The sequence below is a fragment of the Sorex araneus genome, chromosome 6 (assembly GCF_027595985.1).
Source record: "Sorex araneus isolate mSorAra2 chromosome 6, mSorAra2.pri, whole genome shotgun sequence".
NCBI lineage: Eukaryota > Metazoa > Chordata > Mammalia > Eulipotyphla > Soricidae > Sorex > Sorex araneus.
Window position 1 is genome coordinate 88,978,347 of NC_073307.1, and position 25,593 is coordinate 89,003,939.

Here is a 25,593-nt window from a genome sequence, read left to right on the forward strand (position 1 = left end):
GTCCCGCCTCCTCTCCTGCACCCGCCGTCCTCCGGGCACTGCCTGCTTGCGGCTCAGCTGCCAGCGGCTCGGGTCACCTCCGTCCCGCCCCGTGGGTCTCGGGGATGTCCGAGTTTGCGGCTCCGTGACCTTGAAGTTCGGACGCCAGCACTGGTCCTCTGGCAGATGGTCGGGCCCGAGGCTGACGGCACGATCGGAAATCTTTCCTTGCAAGGAGGCCGTCAGCTCGCAGTCCGCAGCCGCGGTGACCTTGGCCCGCGGCGGGGGCGGCAGGAAGGGACGGGGAGAGGCGCCTTCCCTGGAAGTCGTGAGCTTGAGGGCCGCGGCCGCGTGGCATCCTATTTTAGACTCCGGAATTTGTCATCATCACCAGTGTTCCCCCCCCACCAATCCCCCCCAACGCAAAAGTGGCATGGGATTCGGGGCCGCCCCCCCCCGCCTCTGTCTCCATGGAAACCATGATGCTGTCCGCCAAGGGGCCAGTTCGGAAGTGGACCAGGCCAGAAGGCTGTAAAAAAGGTTGATCCCGGGTTCAATTCCCATTTGGCACCTAGGGAAGACTAGTTAACCTCGTTTCAGATCGGGAAACCGAGGCTCAGCGAGGGCATGGAGTGCCCCAGTGACACAGAGAGCCCCCTCAGAAGGCGCCAGGATGCACTGAGCGTAAGATCCGGTGCCCTCCCTGAACTGCCAACGCTCCAGAAGCGCATCCCAACTAACTCCCTTCTTTGGCGTTTCCAGCCCGCGACGGCTCCCGGCCGGCCCCTTTAAGGCTCGCGGCCCTTTCAGGCACGTGACCTCCCGCCATCGCTGGGTCCTAAGGCCCTTTCTCCTCCGGTCGCTTCCGCCGGATTGCGAACCGCCGCGCGGCGGGAGGTCACGGCCCCTTTAAGGCCGAGCCCCGCCCCTGCCTTCCCGCCCCCTCCTCCCCTCCCCCTTCCGCCCGTACCTGGTGCCCGGGCGGCGGGTCGTGCCGAGCCGCGCGGGGCGGTGAGCGCTGCGTCCCGGGGGGCCGCCGACCCCCCCCCCAGTCCTGCTCCCCACCGGCCCTCGCGGCCCTGGGGGCGGGGGAGATGGGGTGGTCGGGGTGGCCGGGCGGGGGGAGGGGCTCAGGTGACTTGGGGCGGGGAGCGAGGGAGAAGGAAGTGGCCCAGGCTCCCCCCTGGGTGCTCGCTGCCCCTCGGGGGGCGACGGGACGCGGGGCTGCCTGGCGGGCGACGTCCCCGCTCGCCCTTGCCCGTTCGCCATCGTCCGGTGGTCCTCAGGCCCCCCTGGGTGGTGGTGGCGGGGGTGGGGGGCGGCTGCTGGCTGACACTGCAGGGGCGGGGAGGCCGCCGGGAGAAACCGGGGGTCGGGGGCGGGGGAAGCGGCAGGAGGGCACCGACCCCCGGGGACGGACGCCGGGCAGAGTGGGGGTCCCCCGCAGGAGGCACCGGGGCGGGGTAGGGGGTGGTCCAGGGGACTGACATCCCCGTCGCCCGGGTCATGGGCTGGCGGGGGGGGGGCGGGGGGCAGGGTCTGGCCCGGGATGGGGGGACCCCAGGTCCAAATCTCCTCTCCCGGGCAGGGAGCTGGCGGTCACCATGGCAATGCGGGAGCTGGTGGAGGCCGAGTGCGGGGGCGCCAACCCGCTCATGAAGCTGGCGGGCCACTTCACGCAGGACAAGGCCCTGCAGCAGGAGGGCTTGAAGCCGGGCCCCTGGCCCCCGGGCACGCCGGCCTCCGAGGCGGTGAGTGAGCCCGGCGCGGGGGGGACACTCGGGGGGACACTGCTGGGGCCAGGGCAAGTGACCCGAGCGGGGGAGCGCCCGCCGGATGGCAGCGCGGCCCCCAGGAAGAAAAACGGAGGCGCAGCAGCGCGCAGGAGCCGGGCTGAGTGGTCCAGGGTCCCCGGGGGTGGGGGGGTCCCCCGGGCAGAGCTGGAGTGAGTTGTGTGTCCCTCCCCGCCCCGGACTGACTGGCTTTCCTTCCCGCCTAGGTTTCAAAGCCTTTGGGATCGGCCTCCGAAGATGAGGTCAGTACCCCCGGGCCTTCGCTGTCACCTTAGTCTCCCGTCCGGCTGGGCTGTGAGCTGGCCACGCCCTCCAAGTGAACGTTGTTTGACTTTGCTTGACTTTCCCCGGCCCCCGGGAGATTTGCCTTCTGCCTCCGGTTTTAGCGTGTTCCTCGGCTTCTTTAGTGTATTCCTCATCTTTGTTTTTTTTCTTTTTTCTTTGCCTTGTTAATTTGCTTTTTTGGGGCCACACCTGTGGTGCTCCTGGCTTGCTCTCAGTTGTGTGCTCAGGGATCACTCCTGGTAGGACTGGGGGCGAGGGGTGGGGGGCTTCTGGAGTGCTGAGGTTGAACCAGGGCGGGCTGCAGGTGAGGCAAGTGCCCTGCCTGCTGTATGATGGCTCCGGTCAATCCCTGGCCTTGTGGTTTTTCTTATTTTATTTTTCTTTTTGGGTCACACCCAGCGATGCTCAGGGGTGACTCCTGGCTCTGCACTCAGGAATCACTCCTGGTGGTGCTCAGGGGACCCTGTGGGATGCCGGGAATCGAACCCGGATCGGCCGCGTGCCAGGCAAACGCCCTCCCCGCTGTGCTATCGCTCCAGCCCCCTGGCCTTGTGTTTTGACGTGCATGGAGGCCCTGGTCCCATGGCCCCAGGTCTTGCTGGGTTCATTTCACCTTCTGTCTCCTGGTAGCTGGTGGCCGAGTTCCTCCAGGACCAGAATGTCCCACTTGTATCCCGGGCGCCGCAGACCTTCAAGATGGATGACCTCTTGGCCGAGATGCAGGAGATTGAACAGTCAAGTTTCCGGCAGGCCCCCCAGAGAGGTAGGTCCGGAGGAGGGAGGGAGTCACCCCCCTTCCCCTATTTCCCATAGATGGGGGCAGCAGGTGGCATCAGGGAGCTGAACTGGAGGAGACAAAAGGAAAAGGAGGAATCTTGTGAATTTCTTAGACACAATAAGTTGTATATTTTTCTGTGTGTGTGTGTGTTTGTGTGTTTTGGACTATACTTAGAGACGCTCGGGTGTTACTCCTGGCCCTGCACTCAAGGAATCACACCTGGCGATGTTTCTGGGACCCTAAGGGGATGCCGGGGATTGAACCTGGGTTGGCCACATGCATGGCAAGCACCCTACCCACTGTACTATCCTATCTCTCCGGCCCCTGAAATATGTATTTCTTTTCTTTCTTAGTTTTTTTTTTCCCCCTTTTTTCTCTCTCTCTCTAGCTCCTGGGGTGGCTGACTTGGCCTTGTCTGAGAACTGGGCCCAGGAGTTTCTCGCCGCTGGAGACGCCGTGGACGTCTCTCAGGATTATAACGAGACGGACTGGTCTCAGGAATTCATCTCTGAAGTCACAGGTGAGGCACGCCCTGGTCTAATCTAAAATCGTCCCTAAGAAGTAGTCAACCTGGGTGCTGACCTTAGTATTCGGCTTCTGATGGCTCCACGCTGTCTGATGTCACTTCTGTTGTAGGAAGTGGAACCAGATTTCTTTTTGAGATGCCAGGGATTTGAAACACATGGGTCAGAGAGCTGGCTTGAAACGGGATAGGAGAGTTCAGACGTCTGGCGTATAGGGAGAGTGAGTGGAGAAGAGAACAGGAGGAGTTGAGTCTGTTCTAGAACTTTCTAGCTCGGTGGAGCATCTCTGAAGACGGAGTGGTGGCACTGTTGACCAGAAAGCAAGGAAAACAGCCTGTGGAATTCTGGCACTGGATTCTTCTGAGGGGCTGGAGAGACAGCACAGCGGGAAAGACGCTTGCCTTGTGCGTGGCTGACCCGGTTCAATTCCTGGCATCCCTCGGAGTCCCCTGAGGTCCGGCAGGGATCACTCATGTGTGCAGAGCCAGGAGGAACCCCTGAGTGCTGCTGGGTGTGGCCCCGGACCAATAGCTAGAACTTGTTGAGTGTGTGCTTTGTGTAAAGGGCTTTACAAGCATTCTGTGTTTAACCCAGGGAGTCCTGGGGTAATTAGTGTCTTTATTCCTCCTGTATGATCAGGAAACAGCCTTTGAATACTTGAGTACTTGGGTATTTATTTGCTTCAGGACACACATTCTTATGAGTTGGGTGAGAGGGCCAGGCAAGTGCCCTACCCTCTGGACTGTCTCGCCAGCCCCTTATTTTATTCTCAAAACACTTTCGATCACCACAGGAGCACTTAAAAGCTAGGTATCCCTCTCCTGCTTTATTGGCAAGGTGTCCGAGACCCAGCCGGGTCAGTTACTTTGTCCAAACTTATTCAGTGATAGACATGATACTCCAGCTTGTGGTCTCACTCTGTGAAGTGGAAGCATTATGTTGTCACTGAGAATCTGAAATTGTGATTAATAAAAAAAAAAAAAAGACCTCCCATCAGATCAAATCTCATTTTTCATACAACCTCAGGCTTAAAGGTCTTCTGTCTCATTGTGGAGAGACTTCTATTATGACGTCTGATAAAAAAATATTATCCATTATTTTTTTTTTGATAACTCAGAAAAAAGATCATTGCTTCTATGAGCACTGAAATTGTTAAGATTTTTGTTACATTACAATGATTTGAATATCTTGCAACCAGTGAGGATCTTCTTTAACCTGTAAATAAAACAAACAAACAAACAATTTTTGGGGGGGTTGGGCCATACCCAGCAGGTACTCAGGGCTTACTCCTGGCTCTGCACTCAGGGATCACTCCTGGTAGGGATTGGGGGACCATGTGCGGTGTGAGGAATTGAACCTGGGTTGGCTGCATGTAAGGCAAGTGCCCTACCCACTGTATTTTCACCTTAGCCCAAAATATTGTTTAAAATTTTTTTTTTCTGTGGGGGTCATACTCAGTGGTGCTCAGAGTTTATTTACTCTTTTTATTTATTTATTTATTTATTTATTTATTTATTTATTTATGGGTCACACCTGGTGATGCACAGGGGTTATTTCTGGCTCTGCATTCAGGAATTACTCCTGGCGGTGCTCAGGGGACCATATGGGATGCTGAGAATCGAACCTGGGTCGGCCGAGTGCAAGGCAAACACCCTACCCGCTGTGCTCTCGCTCCAGCCCCCAGAGTTTATTTACTCTTGATTCTGCATTCAGGAATCACTCCTGAGAGGGCTCAGGGGACCCTATGGGGTGCTGGGGATCAAACTCAGGTTGGCCACATTCTAGGCAAGCACTTTACTCACTGGACTGTCACTTCGACCCTGAAAAACAGCTTTAGAAGAACATGTTGGATTCTTCTTTTTGGGTCACACCCGGTGATGCACAGGGGTGACTCCTGGCTCATGCACTCAGGAATCACTCCTGGCGGTGCTTGAGGGACCCTATGGGATGCTGGGAATCGGACCCGGGTCGGCTGCATGCAAGGCAAACGCCCTCCCCATTGTGCTATCACTCCAGCCCCAACATGTTGGATTCTTATCTGTTAAATTTTCTCTGTGATCTCTTGGGATTTGCATTTGTTGCTGTTGTACTCCACAGACAGGGAGTAAGCTGGAAAAGGCAGTTGAGCCCGTGGGGCAATTCTCTGCCTTTGGAAAACTCTTGCATCACAGGAGCCAGCACTTAATGACCCGAGATCTTGGAGAAGGAGCTGAAGGAATTGATTTTCTAGAAATTCTTTTTTTTTTATTAGCCTCCGCCTTGTGGCGGATAGTATATTGACTGGTGGTGCTATTCACGGATAAGAGGATTTTGAGTAGGACCTTGTTGGACTCTTGAAATCCTGATTTTACATCCCCATGACTAGGGTTTTGGAGTCACGCTTCAAAGGAATCTTGCAGCTCAGATTTTGGTTCCGCTTTTGGTTTGGTTTCTGGGCCATACCTGGGAGGTGCTCAGGGCTTCCTACGGGCTCTGGGCTCAGGGGTCATGACTGGCTGGACGCAGGATGGCACTGGGCCTGACACTGCACAAGGCAAGCCCTTAACACCTGCACTGTCTCTCTGGCCTGCTCAGCTTTTGTTGTTTTAATTTTTATTGTTTTTTTTTGCTTTTTGGGTCTCACCTGGCAATGCACAGGGGTTACTCCTGGCTCTGCACTCAGGAATTACCCCTGGCCATGCCCAGGGGACCATATGGGATGCTGGGATTTGAACCCGGGTCGGCCGCGTGCAAGGCACACGCCCTACCCGCTGTGCTATCTCTCCAGCCCCTGGGTTTTTTTTTTTTTTTTTTTTGTGGGTCGCACCCGGCGATCCTTGGGTTATGGGGTTACTCTTGGCGCTGCACTCAGAAATTACTCCTGGGGGGTGCTCAGAAGATCCTTTGGGATGCCGGGGATCGAACCCGGTTTGGCTGCATTGCAAGGCAAACACCCTCCCTGCTGTACTATGGCTCTGGCCCTATGTTTGTTTTTTTTTTTTTTTTTCACGGAAGTTGCATGAAAGTCTGTAGAAAGTGTCTGTGTATCCCTCACCTGACCTCCCCCAGTGCCACGGGTTTGCTTCGCTGCTGGTCACGAGTAAAACTGAAACTCAGAAATGGCTGCTGACAGAATCGCTAAGGCTTGGTAGACGGCACTGGTGTTCCGTGCTCCGGATGTGTGTATCCGATTAGAACTTGATCGTTCTGTCGATTGGTGCAGCCACCCACCACGCTCCCGGTCGAGGACTCGAGGCCGGCGACAGTGCAGGGGGACAAGGTGCTTGCCTTGCACACAGACATGGCCCGTGCTTCCCTGAGCACTGCCAGGGGTAGCCCCTGAGCCCGCCAGCTGTGGCCCCAAGCCAGCAAAAAAAGAAACTCTTGTCACCCGTGAAGCTTGATTCTTAGCCCTTTTGCGTCTTGGTGGAATCCACAGAAGCCTTCGGGCCACATGCGTGTCCATTTCATGATTTCCCAGCTCTAGGAATGAAACATGTCTTTTGTGGTTTTTTTTTCCTTTGGGGGGTGGTGGTGGGGTTGGAAGGGTTTGGGCTAGACCTGACGACGTGTTTGGGGGTCACTCCTGATGATTGCTTTGGGGGGCCAAGTCGTGCTGGGGACAGAACCAGGGTTGGTCACATGCCAGAAAAGTGCCTTGATTCCTGTCCTATCTCTCGGCCTCTCCTGGGTTTTTTTCTCCCCCTCCTGTTTTTTTTTTTGGGGGTGGGGGGGATGTCACACTTGGCGATGCTCAGGGGTTACTTCCTGACTCTGCACTCAGGAATGACTCTTGGCGGTGCATGGGGGGCCATATGGGGTGCTGGAGATTGAACCCGGGTCAGCCGCATGCAAGGCTAATGCCCTCCCCATGGCACTATCACTCCGGCCCCCCTCGTGCCCCCTGGGTGTCAGGTTCAGGTGGACTCGGCAGGCCTTGGCGTGTGAGGGTCAGAGGATGCGCGTGCAGGAGGAGCTGGGAGGGCAAGCAGCTGGCGACCCTCAGCCCGTCTTTCCTGGCGGCCAGCAATCTCGGAGTGCCGGCTCGTCCCAGCGGCGGTGACGAGAGCTTTGTCACTCGGTGCTGCTCTCTTGATCCGTCTCCTTCGTTCTGCTCGGCCGCCCCCCGCTTCATAGTTAAGGCGGTGGGAGCTGGGAGGGGATGTTCCTGAGCTCGGGCCTCGGGAAGATGCTCAGGGAAGGAGGATGAGTGGGTGTCTGGCTATGGGGGGGCCAGCTCCAGGTGTTACATTCCTTCCCCCGCCCCCCACCACCCCCGTGCCGGGGCCCCGGGGCTCCCAGCTGGTGCCTTCTGGGCTGGGGTACAGGTGCCTCGAGGGAGTGAGAGTTAGATGGCGCGGGCGTTGGGAAGGGGACATTTGGTGGCCAGTGCTCACTTCTGCCCTTGGCTGCAAACTTCCCCTCCCCTCCGTGGGTCTCAGCAGCTGCTGCCTCGCCAAGGTACACAGATGAACCTATTTTTCCAAAAACATTTAAAAAAAATCAAACAAATGAAAGATGGTGAAAATGTGTGTGTGTGTGTGTGTGTGTGTATGTGTGTGTGTGTGTGTGTGTGTGTTCTTTTGATTCCTTTGTTGGAGCAGAATTGCAGTGCCAGAAACTTCTGACTCTAGTAACTACTAAGCTACTGTGGCCGATTCCCAAGTCCCACCCATTTCGGATGGCGTTTCTCCCCTCAAGGATTTCGGTTGCGGTCAGCTGCTGGTGGGTGGTCACGCCCGGTGGTTCCCCGTCGAGAGGAGCCAGGTTGAGAGGAGCGGCTGGCGGAAGGATCTGCTCTGTTGTTTGAAGGGCGCTCAGCCTCGGCGTTGGTCAAACACTCCAGCCCCAGCTGCGAGTCGGGAGGGTGTGGGGCGAGGGGGCAGGGATCGGGCGCCAGAGGGGCCAGGGCGCGGGTGCCCTGCACTTCCTGGCCAGGGCCGCTCCTTGTTGGGCAGCGTGCTTCGGTTCCCAGCCCTGGCGGGCAGAGGACAGGGAGGTGTGGCCTTGCAGGCTAGTGAGACGGGATTGGAGAGCCCCGGAGTCTTTCTTTCTTTCTTTTTTTTTTTTTTTGGCTTTTTGGGTCACACCCGGCGATGCACAGGGGTTACTCCTGGTTCTACACTCAGTTACTCCTGGCAGTGCTCAGGGGACCATATGCGATGCTGGGAATCGAACGCGGGTCGGCCGCATGCAAGGCAAACGCCCTCCCCGCTGTGCTATCACTCCAGCCCCGAGCCCAGGAGTCTTTCATCAAAAAGTTTCAACTATAGACTTTGGCTTTGGAGCCACACTCGGCCATGCTCAGGGGTTCCTCCGGGCTCTGCGCTCAGGGATCACTCCTGGTGGTGCTCAGGGGACCCTCTGAGATGCCGGGAATTGAACCCAGGTCGGCCGTGTGCAAGGCAAACTCCCTCCCCGCTGTACTCTCGCTCCAGCCCCCCAACTATGTCTTTTACTGTACTCGTGAGATGTTATTGCTGTCCTGGGGACCACCCTGACATTGCTCAGGCACCACACCAGGGTGCTCAGGGGGTCGAGGTGCTGGGCACGGAACCCAGGAGGCCTGCCACGTGCCACGCATTGGGTACAGCCAGCCGGAACCAATTCTCCAGCCCCCATCATAGAATTACGTTATTACAATCAGTTGTATTCTGAAATTCTTGAGGTTCCGCCCCCCCCACTTTTTTTTTTTTTTTTTGCTTTTTGGGTCACACCCGGCGATGTGCAGGGGTTACTTCTGGCTCTGTACTCAGGAATTACTCCTGGCGGTGCTCAGGGGACCCTATGGGATGCTGGGAATCGAACCCGGGTTGGCCATGTGCAAGGCAAACGCCCTCCCCGCTGTACTATCCCTCCAGTCCCTCTCCCACACACACATTTTGGCATGACTTTTTCAGATCAATATTTGTTGTTATTACCTAGGCAAAGTCAGCAAATAGAATCGAAAGTTCTGTTGTACCTCGGTCCTGAGGTTTTGGCCGACGTTCTCCGTGCACAAACAAGGACAGATCTTCACCTGGGTGGCAGAGGCAGGAGGCCAGCGGGAATCGCGTGTCTGAGTGAAAGGCAGTGGGGACACGGAGCAGGGGAGAACCCGGCAGGCTGCTGCGTTGTCTCATTCTGCTTTTCCTCTCAGGGACCTTTTGAGTAATTGCTCTCATTTTCTGTGTTTTTAATTTTTCTTCCTGACCTCAGAGTAGCTGAGGGCAAAGTCCTGGAGGTTGAGAAAGTGTCCAGCACCCTCATTCGGTGTGTTTATTCGGGTATTGCAACAGTGCCCTTTGTCACCAGCGCGTCTGAAACAGCTTTTTGGAAGCTTTACGACAACACTGTCAATTTACAAAGTCGCTCACGATCCGGTGGTTTCAGGCACTCGGCGTCCCCACACTTGGAACACTCGGCAGTGTGACTTTCCCTTCACCAGAGTCCCGAGTTTTCTCCCCAGCCTGTCCCCTTAGGCTGCACTGAATAATGTGGTTTGTTGCAACAAAATGGCAAATGGGATGATCAAAATGTAGTTCCGTAAAAGAAAACTTGTGAACATTGTTTCATCTTACCATGGTCACTGCCCATTTACCGAGCCGTTGGGTTGCTAGTAGAACCTTCTGGGTTTATTGTTTTCTCTCATTGATCTCAAAAATGCAACTCAAAAAAGCACAAAGAATCTTGGTTTTTTTTTTTTTTTTTTTTTTGGTCACACCTGGCGATGCACAGGGATTGCTCCTGGCTCTGTCACCCCTGGCAGTGCTCAGGGGACCATACGGGATGCTGGGAATCGAACCCGGGTTGACCGCTTGCAAGGCAAACGCCCTCCCCGAGGTGCTATTGCTCCAGCCCCAGAATCTTGTGTTTTATAGATTTAAAAAAATGGAGTCATCGTGAGATAGACCCTGAGAGAGCTGCTCATGGTTAGGTCTCAGTCATACAGTGTTCCAACAGCCGCTCCTCCTCCAGTGCTCATTTCCCAGCACCAGGAGGCCCAGTTTCCTTCCCGTCGCTGTCCAGCATGCCGCTCTCCTGGTGTCCTTGGCTCCTACTGGGCTGTCAGTGCTGTGAAATTTGCGGATGTGGCTGCGCCTGTGTCCGTGCGCTCCTGGAGCTGTGGAACTGGGCCATTCAGCGGTTTGGCGTCGCTTCGAGATTAGTCCTGGAGCTGGGCCACTGATATGTTAGGGGATGTTGGGTGTTGGGGGGGGCGGACGGGGGGGTGGTGCTGGGCCTGGGACTCGACCCGCTGCCACCCGAGCAGGCTTCAGAGAGCTCAGCCCAGGGACCCGAGACAGTTCCTAGACTCAGATGCAAAGACGTCGCCCTCCATCCAACCCGACTCAGAGTGACGGAAGGCGGACCAGGGGTTCCCCTCTGGAGGGGAGGCAGGGCCTGAGGGAGGCCAGGAGGGCTCGGTGGTGAGGGGCCCGGGCACTGCTTGTTTGAGGCACCAGTTTGCCACGCCCTTGGGGCAGCGGGCTGACGTTGGCTCTGCCCGGCACGTTTTCATGGTAGTTGTTTTTCTCTCTCTCACTTGAAATATGAAAAAAGGGGCTGGGGCAATAGCACAGCGGGGAGGGCGTTTGCCTTGTACGCGGCCGACCCGGGTTCGATTTCCAGCATCCCATAGCACCACCAGGGGTGATTCTTGAGTGCAGAGCCAGGAGTGACCCCTGTGCATTGCCGGGTGTGACGCCCCCAAAAATATATATAAGAAAAAAATGCAGGGGGCAGAGAAGGGACCGGAGAGTGCTCAGTTCTCGGCCAGCCCTGCCTCTCGGGTCCTCCTGGGGGTGTCAGCAGACCCATGGAGGCTCCTTCTGTGGGGACGGCTGAGCCCTGAGACGGCGCCCAGGGCTGGTCCCAGTGCAGGGCCCCCTCCGGGTTGGGGCGGGGCCGCGTCCCCTCGTGGAGGCCCCTGGTGCGCCCAGCAGCCGGGCTGGGGGCTGGTCCCCAGGCCTTGCCCAGGCTGCTCCGGAGGTGGGTTGGCTCCAGTGGCTCCAAGACGCGCGCAAACCGTTTCCCGTCACCGTTTCTTTCCCTCTGAGCTGGGGGCCGGGCTTCGTCCCTCACCCGGGTCTGGGGCATCCCGGGCTCTGTGTGGTGGTCTCCGCCGTGCCTGGCCCAGCCCCGCGTGGTCTCCCCCTCTGCTCTGCAGACCCTCTGGCCGTGTCCCCGGCCCGCTGGGCGGAGGAGTACCTGGAGCAGTCGGAGGAGAAGCTGTGGCTGGGGGAGCCCGAGGGGACGGCGGGCGCCGATCGCTGGTGAGTGCAGCCGCCGCCTCCTCCCCCTCCTCCTCTTCCCCCTCCTCCTCTTCCTCCTCCTCTTCCTCCTCCTCCTCCTCTTCCTCTTCCTCCTCCTCCTCCCCCTCCTCCTCCCCGTCCTCCCCCTTCTCCTATTCCTCCTCCTCCTCCTCCTCCTCCCCCTCCTCCTCCTCCTCCTCCCCCTCCTCCTCCTCCTTCTCTTCTTCCCCCTCCTCCTCCTCTTCCTCCTCCTCCCCCTCCTCCTCCTGCTTCTCTTCTTCCTCCTCTTCCTCCTCTTCCTCCTCCTCCCCCTCCTTCTCCTCCCCCTCCTCCCCCTCCTTCTTTTCTTCCCCCTCCTCCTCCTCTTCCTCCTCCTCCCCCTCCTCCTCCTGCTTCTCTTCTTCCTCCTCTTCCTCCTCTTCCTCCTCCTCCCCATCCTTCTCCTCCCCCTCCTCCCCCTCCTCCTCCTCCTTTTCTTCCCCCTCCTCCTCCTCTTCCTCCTCCTCCCCCTCCTCCTCCTGCTTCTCTTCTTCCTCCTCTTCCTCCTCTTCCTCCTCCTCCCCCTCCTGCTCCTCCCCCTCCTCCCCCTCCTCCTCCTCCTCCTTCTCTGCCTTCTCCTCCTCCTCCTCCTCCTCCACCTTCTCCTCCTCCTCCACCTTCTCCTCCTCCTCCCCCTCCTCTGCCTCCCCTTGCCCCTCCTCTGCCTTCTCTTCCTCCTCCTCCTCCTCCCGCTTCCCCTCCTCTGCCTCCTCCTCCTCCTCCTCCTCCTCCTCCTCCTCCGCCTTCTCCTCCTCCTTCTCCTCCTCCTCCTCCTCCTCTTCTGCCTCTCCCCTCCCTCTGGAGACAGCTCACTCTCCCGCTTTCCCGTGGGGGTCTTCGCTCTTAGTATTACCCCCTTTCTCTGAACCGGTGCTTTGGATAAACCCTGCTCTATAAGTCCCCCCTCCCCCCCGCCCTCCCCAGTGCTGGACCCCCTTCCTCTGGCAGGGGGGTGGGGGGTGGCGGCTGTGTCCGGTTCCGTCTCTGCCAGTCGAGGAGAGAAGGGGCGGCCCAGTGCACCCCCCCCATCCCTCTCGGACCAGCACTGAGATCTGCGGGCTGCCCACCAAGAGAGTGGGGTCCTGCCAGCCCTCCTGCTCCCGAAGGCGGCCCTGGTGGGGGGCGCTGGAGGGCGGGGACAGTGTGGCTGAGCGGCACCTCCTACAGCAAGTCCCCCCCCCCCCCCCGCCCAGGTACGACGAGTATCACCCCGAGCTGGACCTGCAGCGTACAGCCAGCGACTTCGTGGCCAAGGTGGATGACCCCAAGTTGGCCAATTCGGAGGTGAGCCCCCCCCTTGGCTGTGCTGCCCCCGGCAGAAGTCGGGGTCCTGCTTTTCCCCCTACCGCGTGGCCAGAGCAGGAGAGGAGACCCCAGGGCTGCTCCCTCCTCACAGGGAACAGATTCTGGAGCCGCAACCTCCTGGCAGCGTGTTTCCCCTCCTTGCCCCTCCCCTCCCCCTTCCCCTCCCCCTCTTCTCCCCTCCCCTCTCCTCCCCTTACCCCTCCCCTCCCCTCTCCTCTCTCCTACCCTCTTCCCTCCCCTCCTGTCCCCTTCCTCTCTCCTTCCCTCACCCCTCCCCTCCTCTTCCCTTCCCCTCTCCTACCCTCATCCTTCCCCTCCTCTCCCCTTTCCCTCTCCTACCCTCTCCCCTCCCCTTCCCTCCCCTTCCACTCTCCTACCCTTCCCCTTCTCTCCCCTTTTCCTCTCCTTCCCTCACCCCTCCCCTCCTCTCCACTCCCCCTGTCCTTTACTCACCCCTCCCCTCCTATCCCCTTCCCCTCTCTTTCCCTCTCCCCTCCCATCCCCTTTTCCACTTCTTCCCTCTCCCCTCCTCTTCCCTCTCCTCCTCTTCCTTCACCCCTTCCCTCTTCCCTTCCCCTCTCCTACCCTCTCTCCTCCCCTTCCCTCTCCTTCCCTCCCTTTCCTTTCCCCCTTCCCCTCCCTATTCCTTTCCCTCCCCATCTCTCCCCTCCCCTCCCCTCCTATCTTCTCCCCACCCTTCTCCTCCTCTCCTCCCCTCTCCTTCCCCTCCCCTCCCCTCTTCTCTCCTTGCCTTCCCTCCCTTCCTCTCCTCCCTCCCTTCCTCTCCTTCCCTCCCCTCCTCCCTTCCTCTCCTTTTCCCTCCTTTGCTTCCCCTCTCCTTCCCTTCCCCTTCTCTCCCCTCTCCTCTCCCCCGCTCTTCCCTCCTCTCCCCTCCCCTTCTCTCCCCTCCCCTTCCTTCCCCTTCTCTCCTCTCATCCTCCTCACTCTGTCTCTCTCCCACGCGTTAGAGCCAGAAACCCCCCTGGGCCCCCTTTCTCCTCTCCAGGGCCTTCAGGGGGCCTCATCCGCAGCTAGCCCGGGTTAGGGGGCGGGGCCGAGCGGGCACCCGGGAGTCCTCTCCCCAGCGGCCTGTGTGTGTCTCTGCCCCAGTTCCTGAGGTTCGTGCGGCAGATTGGCGAGGGGCAGGTGGCCCTGGAGTCCGGTGCAGGGTCTGGCCGAGCTCAGGCAGAGCAGTGGGCGGCAGAGTTTACTCAGCAGCAGGTAGGACGCGGTCACCTCCTAGCCCCCCTCAGAGCCGGCCGCCGCCCCTGGCCAGGGGTCCCGGGTGGGGAAGAGACCGACCCGCCGGCCGACCTCGGTGCCGCAGCCAGGGCCCCCGGGGGGCGGGAGCGCCACGCCCGGCATGGTCCCGGGCGGCGTCCAGGGGGCTGTTCAGCCGACGGCCAGCGGCTCGAGAGCTGCCGGTGGCCTGACCGCCTTCCTTCCGTTGTCCCAGGATACCTCGGAAGCCTGGGTGGACCAGTTCACGAGACCGGCCAACACCTCCACCCTGGACGTGGAGTTCGAACGCGCCAAGTCCGCTCTAGAGGTGAGGGCGGCTGGCGCATGCGCCGCGGGAGGAGCGGGGGCCCCTGGCATAGTTCTCGGCGTGTCTGCGGCGTCCAGGTCAGACGGGCTTACAGACGTGCAAAATGCCCGGCCTGCCCCCCCCCACCTCCCGACGGCTGAATCGGAGCCCACCACCCGGCCTTTGGGAGTCTCGGTTGATGCGAGAAGGCCCCGAGGTCTTGTTCCGGGGGGCGCCGGACGGTCACGATGGCCCTTCCTCTGCTATCTGCCTCCCCTTCCTTGCAGTCTGATGTCGATTTCTGGGACAAGTTGCAGGCAGAGCTGGAGGAGATGGCGAAGCGGGACGCCGAGACCCACCCCTGGCTCTCCGACTACGACGACCTCGCCGCTGCTTCCTACGATAAGGTGAAGGCTGCGTGTCCCTCCCGCGCAGCAGAGCTCCGGCTTGCATGGTTTTCTCCTTTATCTCGGAGTTTGAAAAGTATTTTTTTTCTTTTTTGAGGGTGGGGTTTATACCCGGGGATGCTCAGGGGTTCCTCCTGGCTCTGCACTCAGGAATCACTCCTAGATGGTGCTCGGGGGGACCCTATGGGATGCCGGGGATGGAACCCTGGCTGGCTGCATGCAAGGCCAACAGTAGCATACCCTGCCCATCATTCTATTGAGCCAGTCCCGAGGAGTCCCGCTTTTAAGTGACTCTTTGCTTGAGTCCCTTTCTTTTTGGTCTTTTTGGGTCACACCTGGCGATGCTCAGGGGTGACTCCTGGCTCTGCACTCAGAAATGAGTCCTGGTGGTGTTCGGGGAACTGTACGGGATGCCGGGGATCGAACCTGGGTCAGCGGCGTGCAAGGCAAACGCCCTCCCCGCTGTGCTATCATTCTGGCCCCTGAGCCCCTTTCTTTCCCCTGAGCAACTCCGGTCATTGACTTTGTTCTCGGGATCTAAAGGCTAATAGTCTACCACCCTCGTGAAGTGATCAGAGTAGAGCGAGGGGGTCCCTCGAGAGAGAACGCAGCATTGGGGAGCTCTGTGTTGGAGAGGGTGATGGGAGGAACCCTTTGAGGCGTTCGCGCCTTTGGGGGGAGGGGAGCTTGGTAGACGAGGTTGTCTGGGTTGTGTTTTGAATCCGTTTGCTGTTATTAGTGGGGTTTGGGAGGGCACCTTGCTGTGCTTGGGGGCTCTTCCTGGCTTTCTGCTGAGGACTGACTCTGGCTGTGCGGGGGGCGGGGGGGGGGGAGTGGAAGGGGGAGGGGCGGAGGGGAGGGGCGTGTGAGCTGTGGTGCTGGGGATCAAACTGAGATTAGCCACAGGCAATAGCTTCCCCCCCCACCGCCCCGTGCCACGCAGCCTACAGATGTTTCCCCCCCCCTTTTTTTTTTGGTTTTTGGGTCACACCCGGTGATGCACAGGGGTTACTCCTGGCTCTTCACTCAGGAATTATTCCTGGCGGTGATCAGGGGACCCTATGGGATGCTGGGAATTGAACCTGGGTCGGCCGCGTGCAAGGCAAACGCCCTCCCCGCTGTGCTATCACTCTAGCCCCCCCCCCTTTTTTAAACATCCTGATTTACAGAGTTGCTCCCGATGATTCGTTACATCGTCACGTTCTCAATATTCTAATACTGATCCCGTCCCTACTGTCACCTTCCCTGAACCGCTGTCTCCGTTTTCCCAACCACCCCTCCGGCCCGCCCCTGTGGCAGGCCCACAATCATTTATTTTATGTTGCTTGTTACCATATGAACGGCTAACAGAATCATCAGAAACTATTTCCATAGAAAGTTTGTGACAATTGTATCTCACCAGGGTTTACTAAGCTGTTGTGAGTTAAGCCGTTAGGAACAATTGATTGACTTCTGTGTTCTGCCCTGTCCAATCTGGTGTTCGTGTTGGAGAGTTTGGACATGTCTAGAAAACCCAGAGTGCTTAACTGGGCTATCGTGCCAGGACTGGAGCGCTAGCACAGCGGGGAGGGTGTTTGCCTTGTACGCGGCCGACCCGGGTTCGAGTCCTCCGCCCCTCTCGGAGAGCCTGGCAAGCTACCGAGAGTATCCCGCCCGCACGGCAGAGCCTGGCAAGCTCCCCGTGGCGTATTTGATATGCCAAAAACAGTAACAACAAGTCTCACGATGGAGACATTACTGGTGCCCGCTCGAGCAAATCGATGAGCAATGGGACGCAGTGCTACTTAACTGGGCGGCCTGGCGGGAGGCACGGCAGCGGCTTTGGGGTGTGGGAGCAGTTGCCGGGGTTAGGCTGGGAGCTCGCCCACCCCCTGGGGGGTCTCATCTGGGACCCACAGGTTTAATTTTTTCAATTTCCAATTTTGTTTTCAAAAAGTTGTTCACGATCATTGATTCCATTCACTATTTCAGCCCCAGTCCCACCACCGTTGCACCTTTCCTCCACCATTATTTATTTATATTTTTGAAGTAAACAGATTTTATTTAGAGGCTTTTTGAGGGGAGGAGGAAGGGATAAGAGAGAGGGAAAAGTAAGAGTAATGTGCTCAAGAGAGAACGCAGGCTTCTCCAAGGGTGGAGAGAGCACCTACACATAGCCGAGATTTAGACACAAAAGTATGGGAGTGCACATCTCAAGGGGGGAGATGCGGGTGACACATGTGCTCGGCCACATGGGCAAAAGCAGCACCTGGGCTCAGGCAGCATATGCGCCTCCTCCACCGTTATCTTGAATTTTCCCACCACCACCCAAGCCAGCCCCACAGGCAGATGCTAAATAATGTATTTTTTCGTATTGCTTGTTATGAATAGTATGAGATATCGCACAGCCTTGTATTCCTGGAGTTCTAAAATTTTAAATAACTGGGGTCCTGAGGCCTCTCTGCCCTGTGCTGCTTCCTTCCGAGATTCATTTGTGAGCCTCTTGGTCATGGCTGTTAATGGCACCTGGAGGTGGCTCGTGGGTGTGACAGCCAGGACCCCGAAGGGCTGGGAAGGGGCTGGAGCCAAAGCACAGCGGGAAGGGCGTTTGCCTTGCACGCGGCCGACCCGGGTTCAATTCCCAGCATCCCATAGGGTCTCCCGAGCACCACCAGGGGTAATTCCTGAGTGCAGAGCCAGGAGGAACCCCTGAGCATCGCTGGTGTGGACCCTCCCCCCTTCCAAAACAAAGGAAAAAAAAACACTAAACAAAAAAAAATTTTTTTTTTTTCAAAGTTGGGAACAGGTTAGCCAGTCAGCACTTGTGCCGTGACTGGATAAGAGCGACCTCTGTGTGGCTGGGCCTCTGGCCCCAAGTTGCTTTTCCTGTCCCCGTCATCACACGAGGGAGCCGGAAATGGCTGTCGGGTGGCGGAGGAGAATCTACTCAGGGAGAGAAGAGCTCTTGGCCGGTGGCACGGAGTCAGGGCTGATGAAACACAGGCCTCGTGTCCCAGTGAGCTTCCGGGGCCGGGGTGATAGGTAGCACAGCGGGCAGGGCCCTTGCCTCGCACACAGCCCACCTGGGTTTGATCCTCGCCACTGCAGAGGGTCCCCTGAGCCCACCAGGAGTGACCCCAGAGCACAGATCTAGGAATAAGCCCCTGAGCACTGCTGGGTGTGGAGTTCCCCCTGTTCCCCCTCACTTCCCCCCAAAAAATAGATTCTTCCCTACGGGACCAGGTTGTCGCCTGCCTGGCCTTCAGCTGCAGGCCAGGGGAGGGCAGTGTGTCCCTCCTGCAGATAGACCGACGGCCACCGCCGTATCCCCGGGGGACTCCATCCCCGCCGGAATGGTTGCCGGCGTTGAATCCGGCTTTCCCCTTGGGGAGTGTTCGCCCATCTCTCCCGCCCCTGCCGTGGCGTGGGGGTCCCAGCGCCTTCCCGCCACTCTGACCGGGCTTCTCTTTCCCGGCAGGGGTACCAGTTCGAGGAGGAGAACCCCCTGCGAGACCACCCCCAGCCTTTTGAGGAAGGGCTGCGGCGGCTGCGGGAGGGGGACCTGCCCAACGCCGTGCTGCTGTTCGAGGCGGCCGTGCAGCAGGACCCCAAGCACATGGAGGTGGGTGCTGGCGCCGGGCGGGCGGGGGCGGGCCAGAAGGCGACTCCGCCGTGATGGGCCCCGTCCTCCTCCCTAGGCGTGGCAGTACCTGGGCACCACGCAGGCTGAGAACGAGCAGGAGCTGCTAGCCATCAGCGCTCTGCGGAAGTGAGTGTGCGGGGCGTGGTGTGAGGGGTCCCGGGGTGACCCAGAGCCATTGGTGATGGGGTGGGGGTGGGGGGTTCAGACCGTCTCCAGATCCTCGGTTTTGTTTTTTTTTTTGCTTTTTGGGTCACATCTGGCGATGCTCAGGGGTTACCCCTGGCTCTGCACTCAGGAATGACTCCTGGCGGTGCTCGGGGGACCCTATGGGATGCTGGGGATCGAACCGGGGTCGGCCACATGCAAGGCAAACGCCCTCCCCGCTGTGCTATTGCTCCAGCCCCCCTTTCTTTCTTTTTTTTTTCTGGTGACCCCTTACATCAGTATCTTTTGGGGGATGGGAGACACCGTCCACAGGTTCAGGCACACGTTGTGCTGACCCTGATTGAATCCTCAGCGCCACGAGCAGCCCTCGGGGCTCCTGAGCACTGCTGGGGTGGCCTGGGAGAGCCCCGGCATCCCCGTGTCCTGGGGCCCCAGCATGGAGCCATTAGCCCTGTTGGCTGAGAATCCCTGGGAGGGCCCCTGGGCCGCCTCAGCAACACCGGGGGGTCCTCACCTCCCCCGCCCCCCTCCCCCTCCCAAAGCACTTTCTCATGATAAAGCCCTAAAGTTGGGGTGTGTGGGAGATAGCCGAGTCCATTCCTTCCTTTGGTTTGTTTCTGTTTTGGGACCACTCCTGGTGATGCTCAGGGGTCACTCCTGACTCTGCACTCAGGCATCCCTCCTGCTTGAACCTGGGGCTCGAACCCGGGGCTGGAACGTGGGCTTGCTGTTCGTGTGCAAGGCTAGCACCCTGTCGCTGCCTTGCAGCTGTGGCCCCTGCGTTCCTTCTTCAGCATCTTTTTTTATTTATTTATTTTTTCATTTGGGTCACATCTGGCGATGCACAGGGGCTGTTTCTGGCTCTGCGCTCAGGAATCACTCCTGGCAGTGCTCGGAGGGCATATGGGATGCTGGGACCTGAACCCCGATCGGCCGCGTGCCAGACAAACGTCCTCCCCGCTGCGCTGTTGCTCCCCAGCATCTGGTTTTGTGTGTGGGACCCAGGTCGGCTCCTGGGCTGCGAAAACTTCGCCCGGACCTTCGTGTGTGGGGGCTGGCGGGGGCGGCCTCGGGGGACTCCGCCGCCTGACGCTCCCCCCGTCACCGGTCTCCGTCCGCGCAGGTGCCTGGAGCTGAAGCCAGATAACCGCACGGCCCTGATGGCGCTGGCCGTCAGCTTCACCAACGAGTCCCTGCAGCGCCAGGCCTGCGAGACCCTCCGGGACTGGCTGCGCTACACCCCCGCCTACGCCCACCTGGTGCCCAGGGAGGAGGGCGCGGGCGGGGCGGGCCTGGGCCCCAGCAAGCGCATCCTGGGCTCCCTGTTCACCGAGTGAGTCCCGGGGGCTGCGGGCTGAGGTGGGGCCTGAACTCTGGGAGGCGGGAGGGAGGGGGCGGGGGGGGGGGGGGAAGAGGAGGGGGGCTCAGCAGCGCCCCCTGGAGACTGGGCTGAGGCTGGGAGACAGGAGTCGGACTGGGGGTAGGGTGGGGAGAGGAAGTGGCCGCTTTGTAACCAGAGTTCTTTTTTTTTTTCTCTTTGGGTCACACCCAGCAGTGCTCAGGGGTTACCCCTGGCTCTGCACTCAGGAATTACTCCTGGCAGTGTTTGGGGACCCTGTGGGATGCTGGGGATTGAACTCAGGTCGGGGCTGGAGCCATAGCACAACGGGTAGGGTATTCACCTTGCACGCAGCCAACCTAGGTTCGATTCCCAGCATCCCATACAATCCCCCCGAGCACCGCCAGGAGTAATTCCTGAGTGCAGAGCCAGGAGGAACCCCTGTGCATCACCGGGTGTGACCCTCCCCCCCTCAAAAAAAAGGAAAAATAAAACAAACAAATTAGGGTCAGCTGCGTGCAAGGCAAACTCCCTCCCCGCTGCACTGTCGCTCTGGCCCCAAAGTGGCCGCTTTGGAGCTGTTTCCCCCCAAGTGCCCAGTAGTGCTGCCTCCCCTCTGCCAGGAGGGGGTGGGAGTGGAAGGTAGTAGCCACTGGTGCACTTTCTGTCTGCGTAAAGGTAGACTGGGGGGCGCGGGGAGCACTGAGTGATAGAGTTTGCTTTTTTCTTTCCCTGACAAGAGGGCAGGAGGCCAGGATGCATTTGGGGGGGTTCTCGGTGCTGGAGGGCCGGGGGCCTCCAGACCCTTCTGGCCGCCCCCGCCTTCCGCGTTTCGGTGGTGGCGTTGGTCACTTTTGTCCCGCGCCTCCCCCAGCGCGCAGTTCCTGGAGGTGAAGGAGCTCTTCCTGGCCGCCGTGCGCCTGGACCCCTCCGCCATCGACCCCGACGTGCAGTGCGGCCTGGGCGTCCTCTTCAACCTCAGCGGGGAGTACGACAAGGCCGTGGACTGCTTCACCGCGGCCCTCAGCGTGCGGCCCAACGTGAGCCCCCGGGGGCGGGGAGGGGGGCACTAGGGGGGCTGGGGAGGGTGCGGCCGCCCCCTGCGCCTTGGAGGGGGCCGGGCCAGGCCATAACCAGCTGGCTGGGCAGTGGGAACCCCCGGGGAGTGGGGGCGCAGCCTTGGATCGGAGCCTGGCCTGCGGTCCCTGACCATTGCCCCTCCCCCCCCATTCCAGGACTACCTGCTGTGGAACAAACTCGGGGCCACCTTGGCCAACGGGAACCAGAGCGAAGAGGCCGTGGCCGCCTACCGGCGGGCCCTGGAACTGCAGCCCGGCTACATCCGCTCCCGGTACAACCTGGGCATCAGCTGCATCAACCTTGGCGCCCACCGGTGAGCATGCGCGCGCGGGGCCCGGCGCCCCCAGCCCTGGCTCATCGTCTCGGCCTTCACCTCCCGAGCAGCCCCCGGGCCGGCCGCACCCCCTCCTTCTGGCTGGGTCTCTGCTTACCCCATTTTATTCCTGGTTTTCTTTTTTTGCTTTTTTTGGGGTCACACCCAGTGATGCACAGGGGTTCCTCCTGGCTCTGCACTCGGGAATTACTCCTGGCGGTGCTCCGGGGACCCTATGGGATGCTGGGGATTGAACCCGGGTGGGCTGCAAACGCCCTCCCCGCTGTGCTATTGCTCCGGCCCTTCCTGTTTAAAAATGTTAAATATTTTGCTTGCTGGGCTGGGGGTGGAGCCCCTCGGGGGGGCTGCCCGGGGCCCTGGGGTGGGGGGGCTCCCTCATGCAGAGCACCCCTGCAGTGCCACGGCGCCTCCTCTTCCTCCCTGGCCTCCTGCTTACTCCCCTCGTCTCTCTTCCCCGCAGGGAAGCCGTGGAGCACTTCCTGGAGGCCCTGAACATGCAGCGGAAGAGCCGGGGGCCCCGGGGCGAGGGGGGTGCCATGTCCGAGAACATTTGGAACACCCTGCGCTTGGCGCTGTCCATGCTAGGCCAGAGCGACGCCTACGGGGCGGCCGACGCGCGGGACCTGCCCGCCCTGCTGTCCCTGTTCGGCCTGCCCCAGTGACAGGGGGATGGGCTGCCCTGTGAGTGCCCACCTCGAGGGGTCCCCGCGCCGGATGTGACTCCCTCTCCCCCAACGGGCCAGCCAAGGGGGTGGGCTGATGACCACACGCGGTACGGCCCCTGGGGGGCGGCCTCCATGTAGGGGTGGGTGGTTCTGTGTTCTGGCGCCTACGTAATTGTAGGACTGGGGGCGGGGTGGTCTCGGGGGGCCCTTGTTAATTCGAGGGTGGCACAGCCGGCCTCCGATCTCTCTGCTCACCGGGCTCTTTCTTGGTGCTGCTGGGTTCTATTTTATTTTTTTTGGGGGGGGGCGTCGACCCCCCTCCCCCAAGGGCATCGTCAGCTGCCGATGCGGAGAGGGACCCACCACATCTGTCCCATTCACCTTTGCCCCCCCCCCCCCCCCCCCCCCCCCCCCCCGCCTTCCCTGGGAATCGGGAATGGCCGTGGCTGCCCGGAGTCGTGTGTCGGAGGTGCTGGGGCCGGTGCCCCTCTGATGAATGTACGTAGAGTGAGAGCCATGGGACGGCGGCCCGGCAGGCGGAACTGGTGGTTTGACCCCCGCAGAGCTGACCTTGGCTAGAGGTGCTCCTTGCCAGGTGGTCCTGGAGCCGCACCCTGGCGTCACCCTGAGGGCCGCGGGGGCTGCTGGCTGGGTGCTCCAGAGAGTGGTGGGGGATGGGGGGGAGGCGGAAATCTGTATTTCCGAAACGGTTCTAGGAGGGACCTGATGGGCCAAATCCAGGCTCCGTTCTGGGCTTTTGGGTCGAAGGACAGAGCAAGTGCGAGGGAAAGCGATGCAGCCAGAGCACCCGTACTTCCTCCTCCAAGCTTGCGGCTGCAGGACCTCAGCCCCGTCTTCCAGAGAATTCGTTCAGGAATTGCAGTCTTCCAGGCTCCCAGTCCGGATCGGGAGCTCACTGTTGCCATAAACCTTTGTTGCACTTCTTGGAATGTTTCTGGGGGGAGTGGATTGAAAACACCGCTTCCCCCCCATACAACCTCCGTACGGTGAAGATCGAGGGACGATGCGGAAGCAGCTCAGATGCTTCCCAGAGTCCCCTCTGCAGGGGGGAGGCGGCCCGCACCAGCCCCCAGACACGACTGCGAAACCTCTTGCCTTGTCTTCCATAGTGATCGATCAGAGAGATGGTGTGGTTTGCTTTGTGAGAGACTGCCATGGTCCCAAGTTCCACCTGAAATTTATTTTTCTTTGTACGAATACGTGTAAATGATTTAAAGAATAAAACTGTAAAGTATTTGTATGAAGAGTAAACCGGGAGCTTGACCTGAGTTTTGAGTCATGCCAGGTGTGACCACGTCAGTGGGCTGGGGTTGGGGGGATCTGGGAGATTGGGGGGGGGGTTTGCCCAGGTGCTTCTCTGGGAGAATTCACATTGGTGGACCGGCTTCCCGGACTTCTGCTCAGAAATGGAGCGTCTTGGGTGGTGCTGGGTGCCGTAAGACGGATGGAGTCCCTGTGTCACCACAGTTTACGGTTGAGCAGGAGGGACAAGCATCACACACCTTTCCTCACGGGGTGACTAATAGGAAACGTGGGGTAAATAGCTGTCCGCGCCATCACACGGGCGGGGACTGTGCCAGCCTGGCTCGCTTTTTATTTATTTATTTATTTATTTATTTTTAAATTTTTATTGACTCACCATGTGGAAAGTTACAAAGTTCTCAGGTTTATACAATATTCAAACACCCATCCCTGCACCAGTGCCCATATTCCACCACCAAAAACCCCAGTATACCCCCTGCCTGCCCCCCCACCCCCAACTATATAACTGATGAATTTCACTTCATTTTCTCTTTACCTTGATTACGTTCCATATTTCAACACAAAACTCACTATTGTTGTTGGAGTTTCCCCCCAAGAAAGACAGCCCTACTACCAAGGAAGCATTTGATAAAATTAGTTTTCCATTAAAAGATTGTAGCTGTCCCAGTCCCGCATCCCGGAGCCGTGTTAATTGCTGCTCATTGTCGCCGGGGCTCCATCTGGAGAAGGTGTACCAGCTGCACCTCCTCCGTCTGGATCCCTGGTGTTGCTGGCCCGGTCTCGGGTCCGGAGCATTCTCTGGCCGCGTTGCTCACCAGAACGCCCAGCTTCTTCTCTTCAGCCTGGCTCTTGACCAGATGCTTGGATGGGTCATGATGCCTCCTTGAGACTCTTCCATGCTTTCTTGAATTTCCTCTTTGCATTTAGTGATTGTTTAAAAAACTTAGAAAAATTAGAACGATTTTGGGTTTATAGCAAAATTGAGAGGGAGGCATGGAGGTTTTTTTTTTTTTTTTTTTTTTGCTTTCTGGGTCACACCTGGCGATGCTCAGGGGTTCCTCTTGGCTCTGCACTCAGGAATTACCCCTGGCAGTGCTCAGGGGACCCTATGGGATGCTGGGGATTGAACCCGGGTTGGCCACGTGCAAGGCAAATGCCCTATCTGCTGTGCTATCGCTCCAGCCCCAGACTCAAGCAGTACCCTCTAGAAGTCATTTGTTTTGACTTTTTTTTTAATCTGTGACTTTGTTTTAATCATCTTCATTCATATGATCACATAATTTGCAAATGAATGCTAATGATCTATCTCCTCTACTAATGAGTTGGCAGAAGCACCGTTATCAATGATATACACAGGGTTAGTTTTCTAAGTGTGCATTTCTGAATAGCTGCTTAAAAGACAATCCTGAACTTTGTCACAGCCTGACTTTAGTAAAGATCAAGCAAAACTTGCCACTCTGAACTCACCCAGGCTAAGTTTAAAAAGCATCTGACCCTAAGATCATCTAAAAGTTGTGAGAAGTGGTAAGTATTCTTTATTCAATGTTATACATACATTAAAATATTTTTCAGTGAAAGGCAACATTTTAGATACAGGGAATTTTTTTTTTTTTTGCTTTTTTTGGGTCACACCCAGCGATGCTCAGGGGTTACTCCTGGCTTTGCACTCAGGAACTACTCCTGGCGGTGCTTGGGGGACCATATGGGATGCCGGGGATCGAACCTGGGTCTGCCGCGTGCAAGGCAAACGCCCTACCCGCTGTGCTATCGCTCCGGCCCCCTAGATACAGGGAATTTTTATTTATTTATTTATTTTGCTTTTTTGGGTCACACCCGGCAATGCACAGGGGTTACTCCTGGCTCTGCACTCAGGAATTACTCCTGGCGGTGCTCAGGGGACCATATAGGATGCTGGGATTCGAACCTGGGTTGGCCGAGTGTAAGGCAAACGCCCTCCCCGCTGTGCTATCACTCCAGCCCCAATACAGGGAATTTTTAATTAAATCAGCATAATTAAGTAAAAGTTATAATGTCACTGCCAACTAATCAGGCTAAGAAACACAACCTAAGGAGACAGTGATATCCTCAATCTTTAGATATACTAATATAGCCAGTTCTATAAATCTGAATAGAAAACTTCCCACAGGTATGAGACGGCAAACTCCATCCCTTGGAAAGGTGAATGTGATGAATTAACTTCATATCTTTGGAAAGGGACAGTGATTGCACTTGCTGACCTGGAATTACCATTAA

The 25,593-nt window shown here is 58.4% G+C and overlaps 1 protein-coding gene across 6 annotated transcripts; it reads left to right on the plus strand.

Moving 5' to 3' along the window:
- Positions 1 to 834: 834 nt before the first annotated feature.
- On the plus strand, positions 835 to 22,466 carry PEX5 (peroxisomal biogenesis factor 5). 6 transcript variants are annotated; one of them, XM_055142831.1, is made up of 16 exons: positions 835 to 990; positions 1,568 to 1,730; positions 1,979 to 2,014; positions 2,688 to 2,820; positions 3,224 to 3,355; positions 11,488 to 11,593; positions 12,805 to 12,895; positions 14,027 to 14,137; positions 14,373 to 14,465; positions 14,756 to 14,851; positions 18,309 to 18,452; positions 18,529 to 18,599; positions 19,762 to 19,971; positions 20,852 to 21,017; positions 21,213 to 21,370; positions 21,852 to 22,466. In XM_055142831.1, exons 2-16 carry the CDS (start codon positions 1,584 to 1,586, stop codon positions 22,051 to 22,053), a joined length of 1,896 nt encoding a protein of 631 aa, XP_054998806.1. In that variant the 5' UTR covers positions 835 to 990; positions 1,568 to 1,583; the 3' UTR covers positions 22,054 to 22,466. The 6 variants fall into 6 exon arrangements, with proteins under 6 accessions (XP_054998806.1, XP_054998807.1, XP_054998810.1 ...); XM_055142832.1 differs by having other exon boundaries at positions 14,762 to 14,851; XM_055142830.1 differs by having other exon boundaries at positions 836 to 990; positions 14,732 to 14,851.
- The last annotated feature ends 3,127 nt before the right edge of the window (positions 22,467 to 25,593 follow it).